This window comes from Camarhynchus parvulus, chromosome 1A (assembly GCF_901933205.1).
Source record: "Camarhynchus parvulus chromosome 1A, STF_HiC, whole genome shotgun sequence".
Taxonomy (NCBI): domain Eukaryota; kingdom Metazoa; phylum Chordata; class Aves; order Passeriformes; family Thraupidae; genus Camarhynchus; species Camarhynchus parvulus.
Genome location: NC_044586.1, coordinates 15596960 through 15620486, shown reverse-complemented (window position 1 = coordinate 15620486; position 23527 = coordinate 15596960). Strand labels below are relative to the sequence as shown.

The following is a 23527-nucleotide window of genomic DNA, read 5'->3' as shown; positions in this document are numbered from 1 at the left end:
CTGGAGAATGCAGTTGAAATATGAGAGATTATGAAGGGTAACCCAGATCCAAGTGTATTGCATGCTCAGGCAGCAGGGAATTTTTGTTGCACAAACATCTGACCCCTGCTTCATCTGCTTTTATGCTCCAGTCTCTGCCCACTTGAGATCTCTATCCAAGTTACACTGATTAAGGATGTTGATGTGGACCTGAATGCAGCTCCTCAGTGTTATCAGCTCAACCTTCACTCTTTGTTAATAATTCACACCAGTTTTCTTACCAATGTGTACTCTTAGGCTTTAGTTCCTTTGTGTGAAGAAGATAACCAGGCACAGGAGATCATTAAGAAGCTGCAGAAAAGCCTGCAGTTCCTTAGCCAATACGCAGCTCGAGTTGCCAGCAGAGCAGAGATGTTGGGAGCTATTAATCAGGTAACACTTTCCATCTAAAAGTGCTTTGTACAAAGCTAAAAGCTTCTAACTGCAAAGGGAAAGCCACATCTTGCTGGGCTTATGGTTCCAGGATTGCCTTTGGGAATCTGGTGTGTGTAGTGTAGACTGGTCAGAATAACTTAGTCCTGGCCTTCTCTTCTCTCTGTGTTCTTATAAGGAATCCCAGGCACTGAGAGCAGCTATGCTGCACTAGAATTGTGCAAAAACTCACAGCAGAAATAAGGTTCTGGTTGGAAAAAAACAAACAATAAAGACTCTGCAGCAGTGAGATGTACAGGATACCAAGCAGTGTGGTAACAATGGCATTGATGCTGCAAAGGTGGTTTTGTGCCTTATGGAAAGGGCAGCTAATCAGCCAAATGACCAAGTCCCGCTCAAATGTTAGGTGTAGTTGTGTATAATACCCCAGAGCAGCATAAAAATGACTTGGCAATACCAGCGAATGCATGGTGGCAGCTGAGGCTGCAGATCAGAGGAAGTGATGATGATGAGTTGTAAGAGCTTGGCAAACTGAAGATTGATTGGTTGATTTTGCAACAAGAGTGATCCCCAGAGAAATGAAACCTGTGTACCATGTGCCACCAGGACAGGGGTTGTAGTGAAGCTTTGAAAGGGAGGATAAAAGTGAGACAGCAGAGGGAGAGCAGGTGCTTGAGGGGGAAATGTCCAAACATGAGGCAGTTCCTGAGAGCTGCTACTTTGCCTGCTCCCTCAGGAGAGCCGAGTGAGCAAGGCTGTGGAGGTGATGATCCAGCACGTGGAGAACCTGAAGCGCATGTACGCCAAAGAGCACGCCGAGCTCGAGGAGCTCAAGCAGGTCCTGCTCCAGAACGAGAGGTCCTTCAGCTCCCTTGGAGACAGAGGTAACCAGGAAAAGCCTCCTTCCCCTCTCTAGCACCTGCCAGACAGGCCCTTATAGCTTTATAGCTGCAGAATAGTCGTATAATCCCTCCACATCTTAGGTGACAGAATTATACAGTGGTTTTGTCACCTCTTCTAAAAATGGGGGTTGGGGGGGGGGAACAGCTGTCTATTAACACTATTAAAAGCAGCTCTCTGAAATTAAACTTGTAGACTGTCATGGGTCTCAGGGTGTGTGTGGGGGACTACTGCAAGCACACAGGAATGTCCTGGCTTTCAGCAAAGTGCATGGCATGTGCTGATGATAATCCTATTCCTTGTGAGCAGTAAGTTTAGGTGCTTGTTCACAGTAGCTATTTCGAGGTAGCTGAGCTTTGGCTGGTCTCTACAGCCTGCATCCTTTCTACATGGGAAATTACAAACCCCTTAAGTGCAGGGGGCCTCTATTTTCCCTTCTAAGGAGCCAGGTTTGCAGCCAGTGTTGTGCACTTGTAGCTTTGCCAGGGATGTATTAAACTCTTCTGAAAAATAGGATGTGTTTTTTAAGTGCCAAAAGGGAAGTCTTCCACACCATAAAATCCTTGCAGGAGTCTTTTGGATTGTAGTCCTGACTGTGAAAGACAGTCCTGTAATAGGACACTACCTTAATAATGGAATATATTTGATGATAGCGACAGAAGTTGATGCTTGCAGTGGATGGTAATGTGTGAATGTTATGAACTTATTAAATAAAATAGGAAGCTTTTTCCTGAGACCTCATTTCTGCTTTCTGAGAGTGCTTTGCTTAAACACTGCAGAAAGTCAGACTTTAGGCTGCAAATTAACCTCACTGCACTCCTGTAAGCAGCAAGATCCTCCTGTAAAGCTCCGATGTCTGATCTCTTCACAGATGAATCTATAAATAAGAAGCTACCAGGTCCTTTTAACTTTAAGGTAATGGTCCTTACATGAAATTTCAAAATTTTTTAAAGTGTATGTGTGTTTTCCTTTGCTTTATGTGCTGGTGCCCTGCTGCATGCTTGACTTGGTGCTTTTCTGTCACAAATATAGGCTGGTGTCATCAAACATGAGGATCTACTTTTCAGGCACCCCACCAACCTTCTAAGTGGTCCCCCTTAGAAGATGGAGGAGAAGTGGTTGGGCTCTCACTCACTGGTTAAGAAATATTGTTCATGAATGGTTCTCTTGGAATTAAAGGTTTAGCACAAAAATATGGGAGCAGTTCAAACTGCTGAGTGCAGGAATTCCTGTGAGCCAGGTTAGGGGAATTTAGTTACCTTCAGTGTTGGTATTTTGCTAGAAGCTGTGCAGCCAGCCTCACTCAGGTGGGCAGAAAGCACTGTGGAAAGATGCTGCTTGAAAGATCTGATTTGATCTGTACTTGAGATTGGATTCTTTGTCCGTCACTTCACGCTAGGTGTCAGCATCTCTTTTTTTAATATAGCCTGTACAAACCAGATGGTATTTTGTGTGCTCAGTGGGTAACCCAGTTGTGCCTTGCTAAGAGCCAGTAATGCCTCTTATTTGTGTAGCCCTCGTCAGCCCTGCGGAGAGTTAGCATTGCAACAGTGCCCAGGAGTGCTGGGAATGCAGGGATTGGGGTGCCACTGGTAAGTAGGGGCTGCTGGAGGGATGCTGAGGTGCTTCACCTCCCCAGCACTGGCTGGGATGAAGCCTCAGAATGCCAGTGCAGTAAATGTGGCAAATTTCTCCTCCAGGGCCAGTTCCATGAACCTGATGGGGATGAACGGAGTGACAGATTCAGCAGGAGATCAAGCAGTTGGTAAAGTCACCTGGGCTTGTGTTTGAACAGGGCAAATATTTTTCAACTCTAACTGTACCTGTAGTAAGCAGTTTATGGAGCATCTTGGAGTGCAGTAATGTTTAGGCTACACCTTTCACATTAGTTTTATGTGCTATAATAGGTAAATGAGCCTTGTGAGCTCACATTTTTTTATTGAGCATTGAGAACTTTAAAAAAAAATCCCACTACTTTTTTGCTTTAGAAACTAAACTGTGAAATCTAAATATCTACAGCGGATGGATCTGTAGTTTTGTTTGATTTCATTTGGGTTTTTTTTTTAATGGTCCTAATTTCAAGCAGTTAAATTTGTAAGTTATTTGTTTGTGGTTAACCAAATGAGTAGGCTGCTGCTAAATTTCTGATCTTCTGCTCTCTATCTGCTGGGGAAAATCAGACAAATATGTTTAACACCTGGCAGGGGCAGGCTAGGAGTGAAGCAGAATGAGAAGCGTCCTTCACTGCAGAGGTTCCTCAGCACCTATTCCTGGGCAGAGTATGAAGAGGAGCCTTTTGAAACCAAGTAAGTTCAGCAGCAGCCTCCTCCCAGGTGTGCTGGTTTAGTTTTTAATGAGCTTTTAATTCACCACCTGGTCAGGGCTATAAAGCCAAGCTGTTGTGGATTTGGCAAAGCTTCGGAACTGTTGATTCTTGTTTACAGGAATGAGCAGTTGGAATCACCTGCTGAAGTACAGGAACAACCAACTAGGAAGGAAAGTGTCTCTGAAAAAGGAAAACACCCACCCAAATGGACCCTGGAGTCAATGTAAGTTTCTTTCACAAGTTAAAGGCACATTTGGGAGCTGTACTTGAGAAGAGGGTTCAAACAAAAGGCCAGGACTTTCAGTGCTTTCTAGGAGCAAGATTTCTTGCTGCTCTTGCAAGGCAGCTTTTGTGAATCTTCTTCAGAACCAGAGTGAGGAACAGGGAGCATGGGTGGATGGCTGAGCTGCCCCAGCTTCTCAAGAATTTGCTTCCATGACTGTATTTTAAACTCAGAACAGTTTAGCGCCCCCTGCACAGCTCCCAAAACAGTAACAACCTGTCACTCTTGATGTTTGTGGGATCTAGTTTGCTCCAAGGCTTTGTGGGGTGGGGTGGGAAGAGTTGCACGTTTTGGGGAAACCCTGAAGGGCTCTGTGCTTTCCTGCCCTGCCCAGGTACAATTCGATGTCAGCGCGGGCATCCCACCTCAAGGCTTCCTTTTGCAACACCAACAAAACCCTCTGGGCGTCCATGTCCATCCTGGTCCTGCTGGCTGCTCTCACCAGCTTCCTGGTGGGGCTGTCCCTGCAGAGGCCAGCAGAAGCAGCCCCTGTGTGCAGTGGGAATGCCTGGAGGACGCTGCAGCAGCTGCTGTGGCCCTACATAAGACTGCGGCACTTCGGCCCTCCCCCAATGTAACCCTGGCTCTGCTGCCGGGGCTGTGCTCTGCAGGACAGGAGCTGAAGCTGGCCTTATTTAAGGTTACTTGTCTGGGTTTGTTTTGTTGGGTTGTGGGTATTTTGGGGGGGACAGATGAAGTTTTTTTCTTTAAAGCATGACTTGAAATGAAAAAAAAAATATTTCCATTCTGACAAAAGTCATCTTTAAAAGCAGCTAAAAGGATCTCAGCTCTACTGAGGTTTACAGAAGAACAGCAATTTTGAACATGGCTAACAATAAACATGTCTAGGTGGTCTAGCCACAATTGAATAAAGAATTTATTTTGCTTGAACAAAGATAAAATGTTTGCATTTCAGAACCTGTTTCAATGTTTTGACTAGAAAAGGATTTAAGACTTGAAATGTAACTTTATTGAAAGCTTTTGATAATAAAGTTTTGAAGGAAAGCATGCAGCATTTAAGAGTATGCTAAGACTCGGGTAGCAAGGAGCAGCTGATACACAGAATCAATGAACAGGCAGCCAGCTCTTTCCACTTTTTCCATGGCTTCATTGCTGGCAGAATCCTTGACCATATGGTAGAGTGTGGAGTGAAATTCAGACTCTTCTTCCAGCTCTTCCAAAAAAGCTTCACTGCTTTCAGTGAGCTTGAGGTGTTGCACTTTCTCACCATTGAACATCAAGAGAGACCAGTGGTTGCCTTTGGCAGAACCTGCTGTGAGACGTTCACTCACCTATTGCAGGAAGAAATGCACTGAGGTGAAGCCTGTGCCATTGTCAGAGCACAAATTCCAGTATTTGTGTGTCCCATGCATTTAACCTGAGAGTGAGACAGCCACTGCAGCTCTCACAGTGGGGTGTGCTGCCTTTCTCCAGCCACACGTGGGAGTGTTTGTCAGGCTGGGAGAAGTTTTAACCACGTGTTTTAGTTCACAGGTGGAGACAAACCAACAGAGAGGTTGCTCGTTGCCTCCTTTGCAGCAGGGAGCAAAAGAAACCCTACAGGCAGGAAGCAAGTCCCAGCTGTTCTTTAAAAAGCTGGCAGAGCAGATAGCTGATTTTCAAGGGGCCTCTGGAGAGCATGAAGCTCTGTTACCCCAGCTCTGGCTAAAGCCTCCTTTGGTGACTTTTCAGTTCCATTTTCCTTAGCAAGTGTCTTTGCTGAGGTTTGTGTCCCCTGAGAGCTCTCAGGGGCAGCCTGTGACACTGAACTGAGGCAGGGGTTGAAGCCACCATGGGTGAGTTAATTGTTTCTAACTGGGGATGGGGTCAGTGCTGGCCTGCCCTGGAAGTTTGGGACTCCACAAACCTTGAACACAACTTGCTCTGGCCCTGCTTCTCCATTCCACTTGCTGTGAGCAAAAGCAGCTGCCAGCAGAGCCATCTGTTCATAGGCCTTCACTTCTGCCAGGGCAGCCTGCAGGGCACAACACAAATCAGACAAACACATCTCTCTCCTCTCCCTGTGCTACAGCAGTGCCAGAGCCTGCTTTACTCAGTCCTGCCTCAGCTGGCAGCACAGCAGCTCCCAGGGCAGCAAAGGGTGACCTGAGTGAAAAAAAGGGAAAAGCCACCAGGAACCTCTCTGGCACTCACCTTCCTGGGCACAGGGACATACTTGGGAGAGTACTCTGCTGGGAAAATGTTCACCCCAGCTCTTTTCAAAGCTGCTCTGAGGGCAAGAGGACTCATCCATTTCCCTGTGATGTGGGAAAGCACCTCCTCCTCTTCCACCACTACTGAAGACAACATACACTGATTATCCTGTTGTACAAACCAGTGAAAGCAACTTACTGGTCATGGAAGCTCCTTTCTGGTTTAGGCTTCAAATATTGATATTTTTGCTATGCTGGGTATTACCCACATCATCTGCTACTCTGGGCTCTGACCTTTCATTTACAGATCCTGAAGAAAGCCAGCCTTGTGTAGGAATTAGAAATGACACTGGTGTACTGATTTATACACCAATGAACAGATGGATAATCATGAGTAGCTTGAACTTTGAGAAGAAACAAGGAGCACGAGTAGTAGGCTGCTAGAACTCCCTGTATTTCTCTTGGTAGAGTTGGGAGGAGAGAGGAAAACTCTTCAGCTCTCTAACAGGTGGAACAGGCTTGAATGCAGCAAGGCAAAACCAGCAGCAAAGCACTGACTGAAACTTTCCAGAGCAAGTGCACATTTGTGCCATGTGAAATGTACAATTCTCATAGTAAATAACTGAAATTAAATAACCAGTGCAGTGCTTGGAAAGGAAGAGCGTTTCAAATTGCTCTCATAGAAGTATCCCAAATTCTTAATTTGGGACAATAATTATGGGGCTTTTTATCTGCAAATGTTTGATTAAAGAATGATTGGCAGTACCTTGATTTGTATCTGAAGGGTTGCAAAGACTGCAGTGACTGTGAAGAGTCCTTCATCCACACCAGTAGGGTGCAATTCCCGGGCCTCATAGGGCAGGTTCAGGTGAGCATCCTGGAGAAGGGCTACTGTAGAAAAGTCACCCATGCTAAAGGTGATGCTCTTTTCTTCTGCTTCATAGGTTATCTTGCTGATGCCATCAGTTCTTCACCATTGGCCTGGACAAAGAGGATGGAAAGATGTACATGGAAGGATTCTGGCAGTAACGCTGAAGTAAACAAAACTGAAAAAGTAATAATTGATTTGGGGATTTGTAGTTGGGTATTTTTTTTTGTTAAAATTGCCATCCCCAAACTATTTCTGGGCTCCAAACTGGCCCTTATCTTTACAGCTGGACTGTAACAACAGTCCAACTCAGGTATAAATTCCACTATTCAAATTTGAAATAAATTTATGTCTTAAGTTCAGACCTGCAGGATCCCATCGGGCTACCACAGGCACTTTAAAATAAATCACATTATCAGGGAGCCTCAGGGTTATCTGTACTGCTTCCCGTGTGCCATCTTCAGCCTTTCCTGGGAATATGGATACACCTCCAATCCAACATCCAGCAGCTTTGGCAAGAGAGGAAAAGGACAGATAAGGGGTTTATCAGAAAATGCAGGTTTTTTTCTTTGAGTTCATCTAACCACTGCAAGGCTTTTTAACACGCATTTAAAATGGTTTGCTAATACTGTACATTTCAAGCCCAGCTTTGGAGGCAGGAGAAGAGCAGCTACCAGGAGGCCTTGGGTCCTTCCTGTGCTGCTGCAGGCACCCTCAGGGCAGGGGCCCAGCGGGGCACAGCCATTCCTCACAGACCCCAGCCCCAGACACCAGGAGCAGGGCAGGCAAAAGCAGCTGAAATTCCACTGTCCCCTCAGTGCCAGAGGGAAGGGGGAGGTCACAGGGGCTGGGAATGAACATCCTGGGCCTCCTCCCCTGCCCACAGTCCTGCCCTCTGGGTTTGGCTTTTGGGAATTTTGCTTATTAAAGGTTTCCAGTTTCACAGTGCCCTCTGTGGGGTAGGGCAGTGCTAGAGGAACCAGAACCCAGTGCCCACAGTCCTCAACCAGCCTGAAGGGCCTGGAGCTGAACCAGCAGTGGTTTTTGGTACCACTGTGCTTCCACCTTTCACATGTGCAAAACTGATGATTTGCAAACCTTGCCTGGTCAGTTTGCTGTCAGGAACTCGTGTGCAGTGCATGTGACAGCAGTGACAAACCTCAGGAGCAGCTCCTCAGGGGCACCAGGGCTGATCCCTGTCCTCCCTCACCTCCACCATGGTCCAGTCCCCGACGTCCTGGGCCTGGGGCGGCAGCTGCAGGGCAGAGATGTGGAACACGCCCCCACGGGCACCAGCTGCTCCAAATCCACAACTTGCAGTGCCTCTTCTCTGCCTCCTGGCTCCTCCTGCAGCACGGCCTCCTCCTCTGGAAAGTGCAGCAGACAGCAGGAGTTCAGCGGGTGCTCAAAGCCACCGCCACTGCCCTGTGCCGTTGTTCTCCCAGCGCTGGGAGCGCTTCACCGTGCAGCGTTCCAGCCCCATCTGCTGGTGCTCCTCAGCATCCCTGGAACCGGGGACAGCCGGGAGCCGGGCAATGAAAAGCGCTTCGGGACTGGGGCTGAGCTTTTGGACTTGTAGTTCCAAATGCTTTCTGTGGGAATAAGGTTTTACTGACAAAATGAGTCAGTCGTTACCCACAGAAGAATTTCACAAGCACAATAATACATTAGATTCTGGACAGGTTTAGTAAGATTCTATTGATATGAAAAGAATCATATAATATACCAAAATAAATAAAAATAAGGCACCAAAAGGTCATGGCTGATGGTGAAAAGCATATGATAATTATGAGGAGCAAGAGGGATTTAACATGAAATACAATTTTCAGATAACAAAGACAATTATGCATAGGAAAAAAATACATATATATCATATAAAATAATAAATTTATGGTTTAATGAATTGGAAAATGTTAGTGAAAGCCAGAAACACTGTGGACAAAAATGGCCATAACTATTTTCTTTAGAAAAGCCAAACAGCCCATAAACCATCACAAGGGATGGTACAGGAGAAGTTACTGTTGACAGGAATCAAGAAAAAAGTGTTCAATACTGTAAAAACATCTACTGTAATTGTTACGAAATTTGCACTGAGAGAATGAGACCAAATCAAAAAATGGCAACTCGAAAAGGCTGTTAAGTGGAGCTAAATTATGTCAGTATTTTGCAGTTGTTTTATTTAAGTCAGTACCACAAGAAAACTCGCTCTTTATTAAACCAAAGAATGACACCACAACACTGGAGAAATTTGTAACTTATGTGGGACAGACAAACAGTTTTAGTTCCTAGAATTAGTCCCTCTTTTAACAAGGTGCAAGAGCAGGTATCTCACTTGAAGCACCCATTCAGGTAATACTCAGTACATCCCACACTACACCAGTGCTTACCATGATATGCATTGGAATCATCATTTTCTGAGGCAGTAAATCTCCCCAGAGCCTGGCAGATTCATAAAGATTGTGTGTCTCACCCATAAACATATGTATAATAATACACATATCTATAGAAACACGATAAACACGACCATAAGCATAAATAATAAGTAAAAATAAGTATAGGGATGAACTCCATTTTTCTATCTGTCCTGTTATCTGCCCTCATTATTTAACAATCATTAATAGAAATGTCAACAAAACCCAAGTGTTATCAAAACAGCCCTATATTTATAAACTTTGTTCCATTCACACAGAGATACTGCAGTGTTTCCATGGATCATGGAGTGGCCTGGGTTGGAAGGGACCTTGGAGCGCGGTGTCACTGTCCCAGGCTGGTGGCCGGCCCGGGGGCAGCGTGCCCGGGCTGGGGCAGCGGCTGGAGCTGCCTCCTCCCGTCCCTGCCACTGCAGGACCCCGCCGGGCTGGAACCCCGGGATCCGAACCTGGGCTCACGGACCCATCCAGCAGCGCGATCGGAGCACCAGGGACAGACAAACCGGGAGCGGGAGCAGAGAGGACACGGGAAGAAAAGGAAGAACAGGGTGTGGAATGGAGATGAAATAAAAACAGCTGGGATGGGCAGCACGACGGAGAGGGGCTAAAAAAGAATAGGGACAGGGAACAGGACAGAAGGATCCAGTGAAAAACAATGGCACAGGGAGCAGGACAGAGCAACAGGGTGAGAGGAATAGAGATTTGTCTTTACAAACTAGCTGTGGGTCTGCTGGTAGATAAAACTAGCGCTGGGAGATAAAAGAAACAATCTGAAGGATTCCTCTGATTGATGAATGGAAAAGGATATTTGCTCTTACAAATAAACTTTAGGTTTGCTGATAAATGAAATTAGACATTGAAAGATGAAAGAAACAATGAGGAAGAAAAAGCCCTGAATTCCATATCAATTAAAAATTAAAAGAGAAGGGTTATACATTAGAGGGAAATCTTCAGTATCAGGTGTATCGGGAACTGTGTACCTCTCAAGTACCTCAGCCAATGGGGAAAGAGAGAAGGGAAATGCGGCAGGAAATCAGGATAAAAAGGAGGCTGCGCCCTCCAAAAATTTGAGAGATCCCAGGGGATGCCCTACAGCCTCTCCCTTTATTCGAATAAAGCCAAAAAAGGACTCCTCTGTCTCCTTTTTGGACATAAACCTCTTGTGTTTGTGGATTAATTTTCCTAACAAGGGAATAAAAAGGAACACAAGAAGGACAAATTAAAAGACGGGGGTAAACACACAGGAAAGACAGAGGGATACAGAGACAAAGAGGGAAGCAAGGACAGAGAGAGAAAATGACCACGGCAGGTGGGTGTGGGGGGAAGGTGCAGCAGAGGGATGGAGAAAGAAAGGGATGGGTAGCAGGACAGAGGGTAATAAAGAGAAGAGTACAGCGAGGGAAAGGGACTGAGCAGCAGATGCAGACAGGTACAGGCAAAAGGACAGTGAGATGGACAAAGAAATACCATCACAGTGCAGGGCAAAGGAAAAGAGGAGAAGGAAGAAGGAAAGATAAAGATGTGAGCCTCTCCCTGCTCCAGCTGTGAAAGACGTCGTGATGATTCCTGTGTATTATGGCCATCCTGGGAACTGCAGCCTGGTGTCTCAGTCTGGGCTAATCCAGCTTCACAGGACAGCATTTAAATTTTTTAGAGGGATTCAGAAAGAAAATCTACTCTGCACCATTCAAGTAAATCCATGTGATCTTGAGGCAAAAGCTGCATCTTTTCTTCTGTAGAAACTACCACGCTCCTATGACTCCGATAACACGGATGCATTCTACATGTGCCCCACATGGAAATGCAGTTTGCATGCTTTTTGTTTGTTTAAAAAGAAGCATTACCTGGAATTAAAGACTAAAATGCAGTAAGATTCAAGAAGGTGGAAAAAATGACAGTGAAAAAGAGTTCTTTATTGACTGAGCTGGTACCTATATGCTGAACAAATTAAGCATGCTAAATCCCAGTGGTAGAAGTTTACATTTCATGGAAACAAGCTGTTAAAAGCTAGGACTGAGAAGAACATTCCAATGACTGACATTCCAAAGAGCACTCCTGTCTAATAAAGTTTTTTTGATACCATGCTGCCTGAAACACTGAAGTTCTGCAACAGGATTTTAAAAATCAGATTAAACCTAAATGAATATAACTAAACCATTTTCGTTACCTGGTTTGAAGAACTTGTAGGAAAAAAAAAAAAAACAGGCTAGATAAGGCAGAATACTCTATTTTTAATTTTTAATGTATCTTCCACACAGAAGACGTGTTTTGAAATGCACATGCTTTCAGATGCATAGGATTGCTGGAAACAAAGGCTGAGGCTTTTACAAATGCCTGTAAGTCATAGACTAAGTATCAAAATTATTTACATAGTATCAGAAAGCTGTGTTTTATCATCATCAAAATACATGAGTTTTTGCTTTTCCATGCATTTGGGGAATATGGAAAGAGCCTCCAAAAGCTGGCAAGGCTGTGAGACTGCAGCACACAAGTGCCATGACCACACCCTGGTTCCCTAGGAGAAAGATGACTGCAGCTACAGGTGTGTTCCATGCTGGTTGTAGGGAAGGTGCTCCATTTCAGGACTGCAAGACTCAGAGAGAGAAGAGAAAAAACTGGCGTTCTGAGCAGACAGCAAAATGCTTGAATTTGTGCCAAGCACATCCTGGAAGTGGCGGGATCTGATTTGAGGCTCTCTTTTGAAAGAGACAACAGCAGGACAAGCACTGGACACACTTGGTGAAAGCTCTTCCCTGCTCCCCTGCATCTTCCTGCATCCATACACTGAGCCTGGACCAAGTTCATTTGCAGAGAAGGAGAAGATGGAACTTCATACAAGATCCTGCAGAAAGAATCTTCTGTCATTTAGTCACCCAGCAGAAATAAAAGGTGCTGGATATTCCTATGGAAAGTCCACTGTTTTGTCAAAAAGAACAAAGACTCCAGCTCCTTGAATCTGACACCTAGCTGCAAAGACTCCAGGTCCTTGAATCTGACACCTCATTACAGCAGAATGGAATGTGGATCCCAGGGAGATGGACTGGCTTTGTGCACTGGTCAGGCACTGGAATTGCTCATAATTGCTTCTCCTCTCCCTAAGTTCAGACAACTGAATCCCAAGGAGTAAATCCTTTCTTCTCAATTCCAACATCCTCCTTCTTTCAGTCCACAAACTGCTGCATCTGAACAGTCAGCCCAAAGCACATGGAAGATGCAGGCCTGGTTTTAGTAGAGGAGGCAATAACAGCTATTTTGTTATTCTCCAGTTGAAGGTACTGCCCCATATTGTAAATACAGGCAACCCTGACAAGGGGAGAGAATGATGCATTTGACTCTATCTTATCAGAAGGCTAATTTATTACTTTATTATACTATATTATATTAAAGAATACCATACTATACTATACGAAATAATACAGTAAAGATACTTACTGAATGCTAAAAAGATACTAATGAAAACTCGTGACTCTTTCCAGAGTTCTGACACAGCTTGACCCCAATTAGCCAATGAGTCAAAACAACTCACACCAGAGTCTAATCAGGCAATCACTTCTGGGTAAACAATCTGTAAACACATTTCACATCAGCACAACACAGGAGAAGCAAATGAGATAAGAATTGTTTTTCTTTTTTCTGGGGCTTTTCACTGCCTTTCAGCTTCCCAGGAGAAAAATCCTGGGCTAAGGAATCATGTTCAGGGAATGTGAATGCCACAGCCCTACTCTGGAAGAGCAGTACAAAATACAGGGCATAAAAAAACCCAAACCAAAACACAAACATGAGGTCATCCATATTACAGAACTCTGATGCCTGCTTAAACTTCAAAACTGTCAGGGAACATTTCTCCCACCTCTCCTCTCTGCTACCTGCTTTATGTCCCCAGCATGGGGTTCATCACTGTTTCTCTGTCATTTGCAAAGGGCCACATCCCAAGGGCCCCAAACCCAATACCTCCCTCCCTCAACTGTACTTGATGATCCGTATGGGTCCCTTCCTGCTGGGAATATTCTGTTCTGTGATTCCAGCACAGGTCCAGCAGACAAGAAGAGGCTGTGTTGAAACAGGATTTCCTTCACTTCTGGGAATGATGAAATAAACCTCCAAGGGGAAGGAAATACAGGATAAACCAGATGGTTGGTATTCTACACACTCCCTTTGGGAAGACAGACCTGAGCTGGGAAAGGTCAGCCACATGCTCTTCATTTCGTTTTCATGACCATAATAACATGGAGCCACGCTAGGTAGTGCTGCAAAGGGAATTTTATCCATTAGTTTACAAACGGAGAGCCTGAAACCACTTTGGAGACACAGATATGTACCTATCTGCCTATCTAAAGAAAATATTTAATTTTCCATGAATAAATTTAGGAAGCCTGTAATAAGAGCTGGCCTGAACTTGCACAATGGATTTTCCATTCTAAAGGCAAAGGCAGTATTTTGTTCAGTGGGTTGGATCCAAACAGTGAATAATAACCTGAACTGCTCAGCTGAGGGGAAGGGTTTCACTTCTTGTGAGAAACTCCTTTGAAATTACCCTGTTTTGCGTCAAAAATAGACAGCCTTTTAGGCATTACATGGTTTTATGGAGCAGATTTGGGCAACGGACTTAGAGGGAGCTGGTCCTGTGAGGGACTGGTTTGATTGCTCCCACCTGCTCTCCAAAACTGGCTGAATTTGGAAGGATCATGGAATCATAGCACGATTTGGGTTGGAAGGGACTTAAAAAATCCCACTTGGCACCTCTTGGGGAAAATTCAAGCACAGAGCTGGGGGAGGAGACACTGCACTGCCTTGCAGCCTCCCTTATTTGTTTGGATTGTGACAACATTATTTACTTTATCTATAAATATCCCTCTGGCACAGGGAATAAATAATGCCCTGGATGATATTTTCCAGATGGTCTCATAGTCCTGGGTGAGGTGATCCCCTGGCATCATTTGGAGAGGGAAGAAAATGGGATCTGCAGGCCCACACATCATTGTGCAAGTGACCTTAAAATAATTCTGTTTCTCCCTGCTCTCAGGACAAAGCAGGAAGAGTCAATTCCCTGCATTTTGCTGTGATTCTCAGGTTGAGACACAGCACCCCTCAAAATCCACATCCTGCAAAAAAACTCTCAGGCACACAGGTATCGGTGGCTTCTCTTTTCTGCTTTTTTGCCCCTCAGACTTTCCTTAATTTTTCTTCACAAAAAATGTTGTTTTCTTTTAAGTGGGGGAAGGATTTGAGGATTAAGAAACTCAAAACTTTACTGCTGTTCCTTATTATGTTAGGGTTCTTTTTGTTTGTTTGTTTTTAATTTCTCACACTTGTTTCACCATGAAGAGCTGTGCAAGGCAGGCATTTGAAGTCACCACTGCTGTTCCAAACACCTGGTGTTTTTCCAAGGCCTTTGGAAGGGGCAGCCTGACCAGGCAGCCAGTGGACCATGCCATGATTAGCTGCCATTAAGTTGTGCAGGTGAAGTGATCTGCCTGCTGTGGCAGGACAGGCAGGATCACCTGGGGTGTGCCATGGAACTCCTTGGCTGCATTCCCCAGGAGCCCCATGAATTCCTGCAGGATGGGACAGAGGGGACAGCTGGAGCTGCAGAGCTGGGAGCTCTAGGAAGGGCTGAGGGGCAGTGTCCTGTGCAGGGCCAAGATGTGTGCAATGAGATGTCCTGTCCCTGCACCTGGGATACCCTCTGGACACACAGGGATGCTGAGGTGTTCTTGCTGAGGTGTTCTTGCAGGGGTCAGCAGGTACAGGGCAATTAGATCAACTCCCTAGGCAGACTCCTGTGGTGATGTTACCCCACAGAATCCTGTTGGAGCAGAGAGGACAGCTGGGTTCTGGAGTGGAAAAGAACAAGCAGAATTAGCCAGGTGCACTGTGCAGGTGTGGAGTAGCTTTGGGCTAACCACAGGAACTCAGGGCACACAGGCCAAACCCTGGCCAGATTATCCAAATATATTGTGCAAATCCAAACATATATTCTTTTGTACTGTAATAATCCTATTGATTGATTCATTCATTGGGAGGAAAAACAGAAGGTGAGCCAATAGAGGGAAACAAGTAAATGTCTCTGGGTGGCTCAGATCACACCTCTAGACCTCCAGCTGGAACAAAAACCTGCATCCACCACTGAGCCATCGGTACCTGAGAGAAATCCTTAATGTTCAAAATTTGGAAGCTAACAGCTAGTGTTATAAATGATCAAATCGGTAGCCAAATTTATAAGAAAATTTAATAATGATTTATTAGATCATTAACAAAAATAGAATTTTGGAAAAAAAAGACCACCACAGCCAAGACAGTGTCAACCCCGGGTGCCGGCACTGGGTGAACCGAGATCGACCGACAAAGTGTCAGCGTTTCCCCAGTGGTTCACACCGACTGCTTCACGCCACTAGCTTATATACAGTTTATTCTGCCTGAGGCAGAGATGACCGAACTTTCCTTTGTGTCTCTTCACATGTAGAACTGGGGCCATACATGTGCAGAAATAGACAAAGGTACGTCCAGGTGTCCAGACGGATGTCTGAGCACTTCGGAAGAGCCTGTATTGCATGGCCACCCGGTACCGGGTAGATGCAATCTTCCCAGGTGCAGGTCCTCGTGAGTGGCTTAGGCATTCCAAGGAAGCTAGCAATCATGGCCCGGGAAGGTTTCCTTAATACGTTAACAGGCTTGATATTATCTTAAAGTTGTCCAGGAACTAATTGAATAAACATAAGACTCTGCTCCCAGCCAGGGCGGTCAGTGACATACCTTAGATTTTACAATATTTTATACATATATATAGCATGAATTATCTCTACCATATACTACACTAGGAACTGAAGATGCCCCTGTGCCTGAAATGTCTCAGGGCCCCAGGAGGGCAGGAGGGGTCTCCACTGTTAGTTTTACAGATTAGTGGAGCATGTAAGGGCACCTCTGGGCTCAGTGACCGTGACAGCTGAGAGCACTGGCTCCTGCTCCTGACATGCTGGCAGCCACTCCAGGGAGAGCACTGGGAAGCCCCTTTGGAGCTGTCACGGTTCACAGCCTGGCATGTTGAGAGGCTGCCTCAGGTCAGCTCCTGTTTGCTTTAATTCCCTGCTCTTTTAGGAGCTGCTTCCCAAGGGTCTGCAGCTCCCTGCAGGACAAACAGAAGAGGCTGGCAGCAGGTAAGCTGTGTGTGAGGGCAGCTGCTGGGGGCAGCTCCCAGACCCTGTGCCCTGCTCTCGGGAAAGCCTCGCTCCCCTGCAGGTCCCTGTGCCATTTTTTATCCCAGTGCTCCTGTGGTTACCTGTGCAGCAGCAGCAGCAGCAGCACCGTGGTTTTTGGATGGTTGTCCCTCCCCAGGGGTGCTGACAGGGCCATTTCCAGCTGTGGGAGCAGTGATGTGGCTGTGCCCTGGGCAGCAAGCAGTGCCTGGCCACAGCACTGGCCCTGGAGCTGAACAGAGCAGAAGGGCTGTAAAGCACAGGGGAGGCTTTGCCCACGCCAGTGGTGTTTGTCGCTGGAGAAGAGCCGCCCTGGAAGTGTTTAGGGAGCAGGGAGGACAGGGGGAGGATGCACTGAGAGAGACCAGCCTGGCCATGCTGCAGCTGCCTGCTATCCACACCAGGAGTATTCCCAGCTCAGCCACTCTTGGAAGGAGCTGGAGCTCCTTTTTTAGGTGTCTTTACTTGCAGAGTACAAGGGCTGGAAAGAGGCTGGCTCAGGGGCTCTGCCCTCAGCAAGGGACGGCTCCAGGCAGGAGATCTGGGCTGTCAGTGCTGATGCACTGCAGGGAAGTCCCCACTGTCCCTGCTCCCAGGGCCAGGTGCTGCATCAGAGACAAAATGGGAGCTGTAGCCCCTGCTCAACCTGGTGTGAAAAACGCCAATCACTTGGTTTTAAAATGTTAAAAGTTTAATAATAATAAAATGGTAATAAAAATAGCAATACAATTAGAGTAATAATAATTTGGACAATTTGGATTAGGACAACATGAGACCATAAAAACAAAGAGTTACAGATGGTCCGGGTACCTTTTTCTAGGCAACATAAGCCTGAAAAAGGACACACGTTAACAGAGGATTAACCCTTCAGAACAATAGCCTGTTGCATATTCATACACCTCATACATGATGCATAAATTCCATTCAAACGCAAAATTCTGTCTGGTCAGTGTCAGCTTCTTCCTCATAATCCTAACAGCGCCTTCGAGCCTGAGCAAGGTGGGAAGAAGTTCGTTTCTTCTGATAATGGAGCAATAAATTCTTTTTCTCTGAAAGGTGTCCTGTGGCTGCTATCTTGCTGCAAGTCCTTTCTTTTAAAAAAGTATCTTACATAGCATAGTTTCTATTTTAACAGTATGTTATAACCTAAAACTATATTTAACACACTGCTTAAGAAAATTAATACAGCAACTTTCTAACATAACACATATAATATTCACTTTAATATTTGCAAAAAGACAATCATAAACTATGCATTTTTCACACTGGCATTTGCCACCTTATGGTCATTTGATGGAAACCTGAGGAGGGCGTGAGTTTCTGTGCTTCCCTTGGAAATGGAAACCACAGCTGGGGGAAGATCCTCTGGACTTCACCTGCGCATGACACTCAAAGAGTGGCCTGTCCCGCTGACCACCCCCAAAACACCGCTACCACTGTGCACACCTCTGCTGCCTTTAGCTTCACTTAATTTTGGCTTCATTTTATTTTGGTTCACCTACTCCAGATTGGCTGTTATTTTCTCTCTGGAAGCCGGGAAAGCAAAACTGTGCAGCGCTGATGGAGGCTCCCGACCGCCGCAGCTCTCGGAGGAGCCGCCTGCAGTGGGCGAGCCCTGAGCAGCTTCAGGGAAAACACGGTCACAGCAGTGTCACGGGGCAGGGCACAGCCACGGGTCCCCTCAGCAGGAGTCTCCTCCATCAGCCCGAAGGCTGCACCTGCTCCGGGCTCTTCAGCCGGGAAAACGAAGCGCCTATCTTCACTGTCTGCACTTCCCCGTCACGGCAGTGGGATTAATCCCTAATCCTACCCTGCTGCTGTAGGCAAAGGTGTATTCCCTCCTCCTATGGGCTGAAGGCAGCCCTGCCTGCTGGCAGATGAACACAGCAGTGCCTTACCCGCTGGCCAGGGCTGAGAGCCCCGCCGTGTTTACCGACTCCATGGCTACTACGGAAAACCGCTCCGGTTTCCCGGCCCGCTCCTCCTTCCTTATCAGTCCAGGGGTGGCTAAGGATGAATGATTAGAGGTAACGGCAAATATTACACCCGTGCTACCAATTCTGCTTTTCAAATAGAAATCAAATAACATTTAACCTGACACAATGCCCGGGAAAAACGTTAGGGCTGTTGAAAGACCATTAAGCTTTAAGGAGAGGATGAGCTGCAGAAAGTGTTCCGTAACTAACTCAGCCACCCACAGCCTGGTGGAAACCCGGAAAACCTCAGTAAACATCGGCACTTCTGAGTGTGAACAAAAGGACTCTATTTCACCGGTTAAATACTCACTCTAAACTCGGTAAGTGCTGTGTGCTGGCATTGGTTGTCTCAGGGGGAGTGAAAATCTTCCCTGGACCTGTTTTTCCCTGGTGTTTTGGTGGATTTGTTGATCCTGCTCTCATGCCCCATCCCAGAGCGGAATAAATTTCCCTGTGGAAGAGTAGTTTCTGCTTTGCATAAGTGTCGTGGGATTTTTGGCTCATAAAGCACCTCTAGCACCTGGCAAGGTCAGTGCTTAAGCATCTGCTAATCCTTGAGATTTGGGCTCTGGCCTCTGTCTCCGCAGCCTGGAGCTCTGCCCAGCCAGACCAGCGCGGACCTAAGCAGGACTAAGGAGGGATGCCACCAGCAGGAAAACCAGACAGGTCTGGAATTCAGGCAAACACGAAACCACTTGCAACACACAAAGTGAGAAAAAAACCTCTGTTAAATGACTGCTGTGATCCGGCTGACGAGTATGCAATGTACCCAGGCCTATTCCTCTACCTGAGGATTTTTGCCTGTTTCACCAGCCAGTTTTGGTGGCTCAGAAATCTCAGACAGCCACACTGTCTTGGTTTGAAAAGACAGGTGAATGCTAGGGAAGGCAGGAGTCTTCCCTGAACTGGAAAATGTAAATCCCCTCCCTCTGAATTGTTATAAATTTGAAATTAAGGGGGCTCTCAGGCAAAGATATGGGAGCAGGAATAACAGTTCTTTATTAGGGAAGAAAATAAAAATGAAATAAATAATGCAGCAATACAAAACAACCCTGACAGAGTCAGAACACAACCTGACACCCTGTGGGTCAGGGTGTTGGCAGCAGTCCCACTAAATGGTGGCTGCAGTCCTCCTGGTGTGGTTCTGTTGGAGCAGGGATCCTGTAGAAGGGTATAGTCTTCCTCTGAAGGTCCAGTGGTGGTGTAGATGGGCCTGGTGTTCCTCTGGGACTCCAGTGGAAAAGGCTGTCCTGATGCCCAAAATCTCAGATTACATCTAGTTAGGAATGCTTGGCTCTTCTCTTTGGGCAGAGCATCTCCCAGTGGGATGGTGTAATTTTATTAGTCATGCAGTGACACTCAATGGCCCATTAGCAGAAGATATCTCCTGGAGGGAGGATTGGTTTGTGGAAGAGATAAAGAAAACTGCCCAATTAACAGAAGATGACTGCCACACCTCTAACAGATGGCAATAGAATACACCCATTGCCTTGCAATCCCGGACACACACACTGCTTTCAGACTGGTACATGTTTCATATCAAAATGGCTCACCTCCTTCAAGAGGAAACTTTTAAACATAAAATGTCCAACTCCACAGAGCTCCAGCACTCAGACTAGACCATCTTTCTTGCATTAGCACCTTGGAAGAGCAACCCTGCATCAACAATGAGCCAGGCATGTTTTCTGAAAATGGACTTTTGCATCTGTTTATAATCCTAAATGTATTTTACTTCCAAATGGCCTCTGACTAAAGAGTGATTCACATCTGAAGAGTCCTGAAGTGCTGTAATATAGCAAATATCCTTAAGGACCAAGGGAGGAAAAAAAAAGGCTTAAAATGACCTTTATTTACATAGAATACAGTGTCCAGTTGGGTTTAGGGTGTCCTCGCTGCATTATTTACCTCTACACCCCACGGTGGGTTAAGTGTGAAGCACAGAGCATTTTGTCTCATGCTGCACCAGATCTGGGAAATGCTGCAGCTGCTTCCCTTCCTTCAGGAAAACTTCACTTTATAGGCGTGGATGGTAACATCAGGCTGATAAGAAACAAATGTTTACGAGTAAATGTAAGCAGAGGGGTGGGGGCAGTCAAACGCTGGGCGTTTGTAACTTGATCTCAGTACCCGAATCAGAACCACCTGATTGATGGGAACTGGCAGCACTGGCTGACCACAGCGTTACAGGTCTGGGTTCTTATTAGTAGCTATGAAATTTGTCCATTGCTGTGATTGGTTGAGTTACTTTGGGGTTTTTCCAGTGATTCAGGGCTTTCTGGTATTTCTTTCAAACTGGGGTTCTGGCAGGAAGAAGTGACTTTTAATGAATATTGAAAGTAAAAGGAAATATGGTGAGATGAAATAAAAATACACAAAATTTTTACAAAATTGACATTTTCTATGCAAACATTTTCCATCCAACTCAAAACAAATACTCCTTTTGAAATGGCATTCGAATTTTGAATATGGCTAAATCTATTTAAATGTGATAGAAATTAAAATTATTTTGTACAATCAGCATGACACATTACAATATAATCCAACCAATTTGGCAGTGATGATTAATTCAGTACTCTCTAACTTTGGTCTTGGGCCAGGGAAAGCTTTTGCAATCTCAGGTTCCTACAGAAAGGGACAAACAAGTACTTAATTTCCATGTGCTCAAATGTTTCCAGGTCTCCCTGCTGCCAGCTGTAGTTACAGGGGAGCTGCCCTTAGGGATTCTTGGAATGGGGAGAAAGCTGAAGCAGAGACCTGCTGGGCCATTATCGTGCAGAGCAGGGGGCTGCTGGCGTTTTGTCTGTGGTAGAACACCTCACTTTGGGTTTAAATTATGTAACAGCCATCCTGCCTTCTCTCTGAAGGTACCAGCATTCCAATTTCCCTCAGTGCTCCAATGTCTCTCACATCACATCTCCATTATTAATCCACTTGCTGGACATGATGCTTATTATCACGCTTGACTCAACTGGCAAAATGTATCAGAGCGCATAAACCAGGGTTGGTGCACACTGATCAATAAATATCATAATGTCCTAATGCCTCTAAAAGGATTTCTCTGTTTCTGCCAGCTTCATTTAAAAAAAAAAAAAAAAAAAAGCTCTTATTAGAGGCTCAGGAACTTCATTCCAAGGTGTGAGTGTCTGTAAGCAAAGCCCCTCACTGGTTTTATTCTTCTTTCCTCTCACAGAAACTTGATCAAAAAACCTGGGAATGGGAACACACTCCAGTGTCAATCCCATTGAGGTTGACTGGGAATACCATGGCACAAAAAATGCAGGTGTTTTAAGGGCCTCAGTCTGCAATCTAGCTCCTGGCCAGACAAGGGCTGCTGGCAGCATCACAAGAGGGTTTGATCTGCTTTTCCAAAGGGAAAATTTCTGTTTGTCTAAAAGCAAAGTCACAAGAGACCTCAAGACAGCAGCTGTGGCTGAAAAGCATGAGGGAGGAGAGGAGGTGTGAGCGTCCTTCAGCCCAGCCATAGTCACCACCTGCAGCACCCCAGGATGAGCTGCTCCCTGACATGACCTGCCAGGAGCTGCCGCATGGAAAGGCAGGAGCAGCGCTGCACCAGACCCGCTGTGCCTGCAGGAGACTGCCCTCAGGCAGGAACAAACAGGCCCAAGGGCAAGATCATGCCCTTGGTTATACCCATTTACCACACTGGCAAATGTGCAGCTTTGTGACCCTCTGGGCTGCACCTGTCCTCCAAGGAAATGTTATGTAGAACATCTGGGAGACTGATGCTGCGAGGGCCGAGCACGTGTAACATCTGGGAGACCCTGCTGGCGGCCTGCCTGCCTTCCTTCCATCCCCTGAGCTGTGCAGCCCTTGGCATGTCCCCCCTGCCCTGCCCTGCCGTGTCCCTCTCTCCTGTGGCAGGATCGCTGGGTGCCAGCCGCGCCGCGCCCTTCTCCCTTCCCACCTTGCTCGAGCCCTCCCTTGCGCCGGCCTGGGAGAGCCGGGCCGTGACTTCGCTGCTTTCACAGGAGTGAGTCCTGTGGGAGCTCTTTCCAGCCGCAGGGCTCAGCCCTGGCCAGCAGCTCGCTGGCTGATTTGAGGCAGGGACGAGGACGAGCCGCCTGTATTGTCACAGCAACCCCTCCCCAGCGGCTTTCCCCTCCCGGGTCACACCGGAGTCGCCTCAGCGGCTGACAGATGACATAGGAAACTGCTCATCGAACCAAAACCGGAGCAAAAGCTTGGAAACTATTTCATTCAGGCGATTTGCAGCTGTCGAGCTAGCTCAGAGGTGATGATGCTACTGCTCTGCTTTGGGAGGGTGATTTACACCTTGTTATGCTCTCCACGGGGACCTGGGGTAGATTATTTGCTTCCCACCCCCGACTTGGCTCCCCGAGACCCCGCATACCCCAGCCCAGACCTGTGAGTGATGTGGATGGCATCCTTGGAGTACTGCCCTGCTTCAAGCTTCAGGAACTAATGGTGAAACAGCCCCGAGGCACTCGGGTGGTCTGAATTCTGCTGGTTGGATACATCTCCATGTCCAGAAACTTTTACCATCCCTGCTGCAGTAGCCCTAGTGGACATAAATGCTGGCTCTGGAACTCTTATGGAGAGAGATCTAGCCTCCAGACCCTCCTTCCCTACTTTGTCACCTTCCCACGGCGTGTCTGTGTGTGGCAGTGCTGCAGTACTGTGCTTGCCCTACGAGCCCCCACGATCCATCTGCCGGCTCCTGCATGCTCCCATGGACTTCACAAACCCCATCCTGCCTCCCTCTGCATCCGAGGGCTGCTCCCACCCAGGGACCAGGCAAGGAATGGCGTCCAAGCAGGATGCTCCAAGGAGGATGAGCACTCACACCTTCAGTAGCAGCAACTCTCTCATTAATTTAAATTCTGCTCAGCCGCACAGACAAAAATATCTTGAAATCTCTTTTAACTTAAATTTTGATTAAGACCTGTTCTGATAAAAGAAATAACGCATTATTGGTGGGGAGATGCAATTTCAGATTACTTGTTTGT

General features: G+C 46.4%; 1 protein-coding gene and 1 pseudogene across 1 annotated transcript in view; one reads left to right on the top strand and one right to left on the bottom strand.

Moving 5' to 3' along the window:
• LRMP (lymphoid restricted membrane protein) overlaps positions 1–4568 on the top strand; it is a 38336-nt gene extending 33768 nt beyond the window's left edge. Inside the window, 8 exon segments of the mRNA XM_030959769.1 lie at positions 277–411; positions 1148–1295; positions 2183–2226; positions 2826–2903; positions 3012–3076; positions 3516–3617; positions 3756–3860; positions 4255–4568. Of these exon segments, the coding sequence (XP_030815629.1) occupies positions 277–411; positions 1148–1295; positions 2183–2226; positions 2826–2903; positions 3012–3076; positions 3516–3617; positions 3756–3860; positions 4255–4498 (921 nt within the window). The 3' untranslated portion in view covers positions 4499–4568.
• A 306-nt stretch (positions 4569–4874) lies between these two features.
• On the bottom strand, positions 4875–18505 carry LOC115909999 (annotated as a pseudogene).
• Between the last annotated feature and the right edge of the window lie 5022 nt (positions 18506–23527).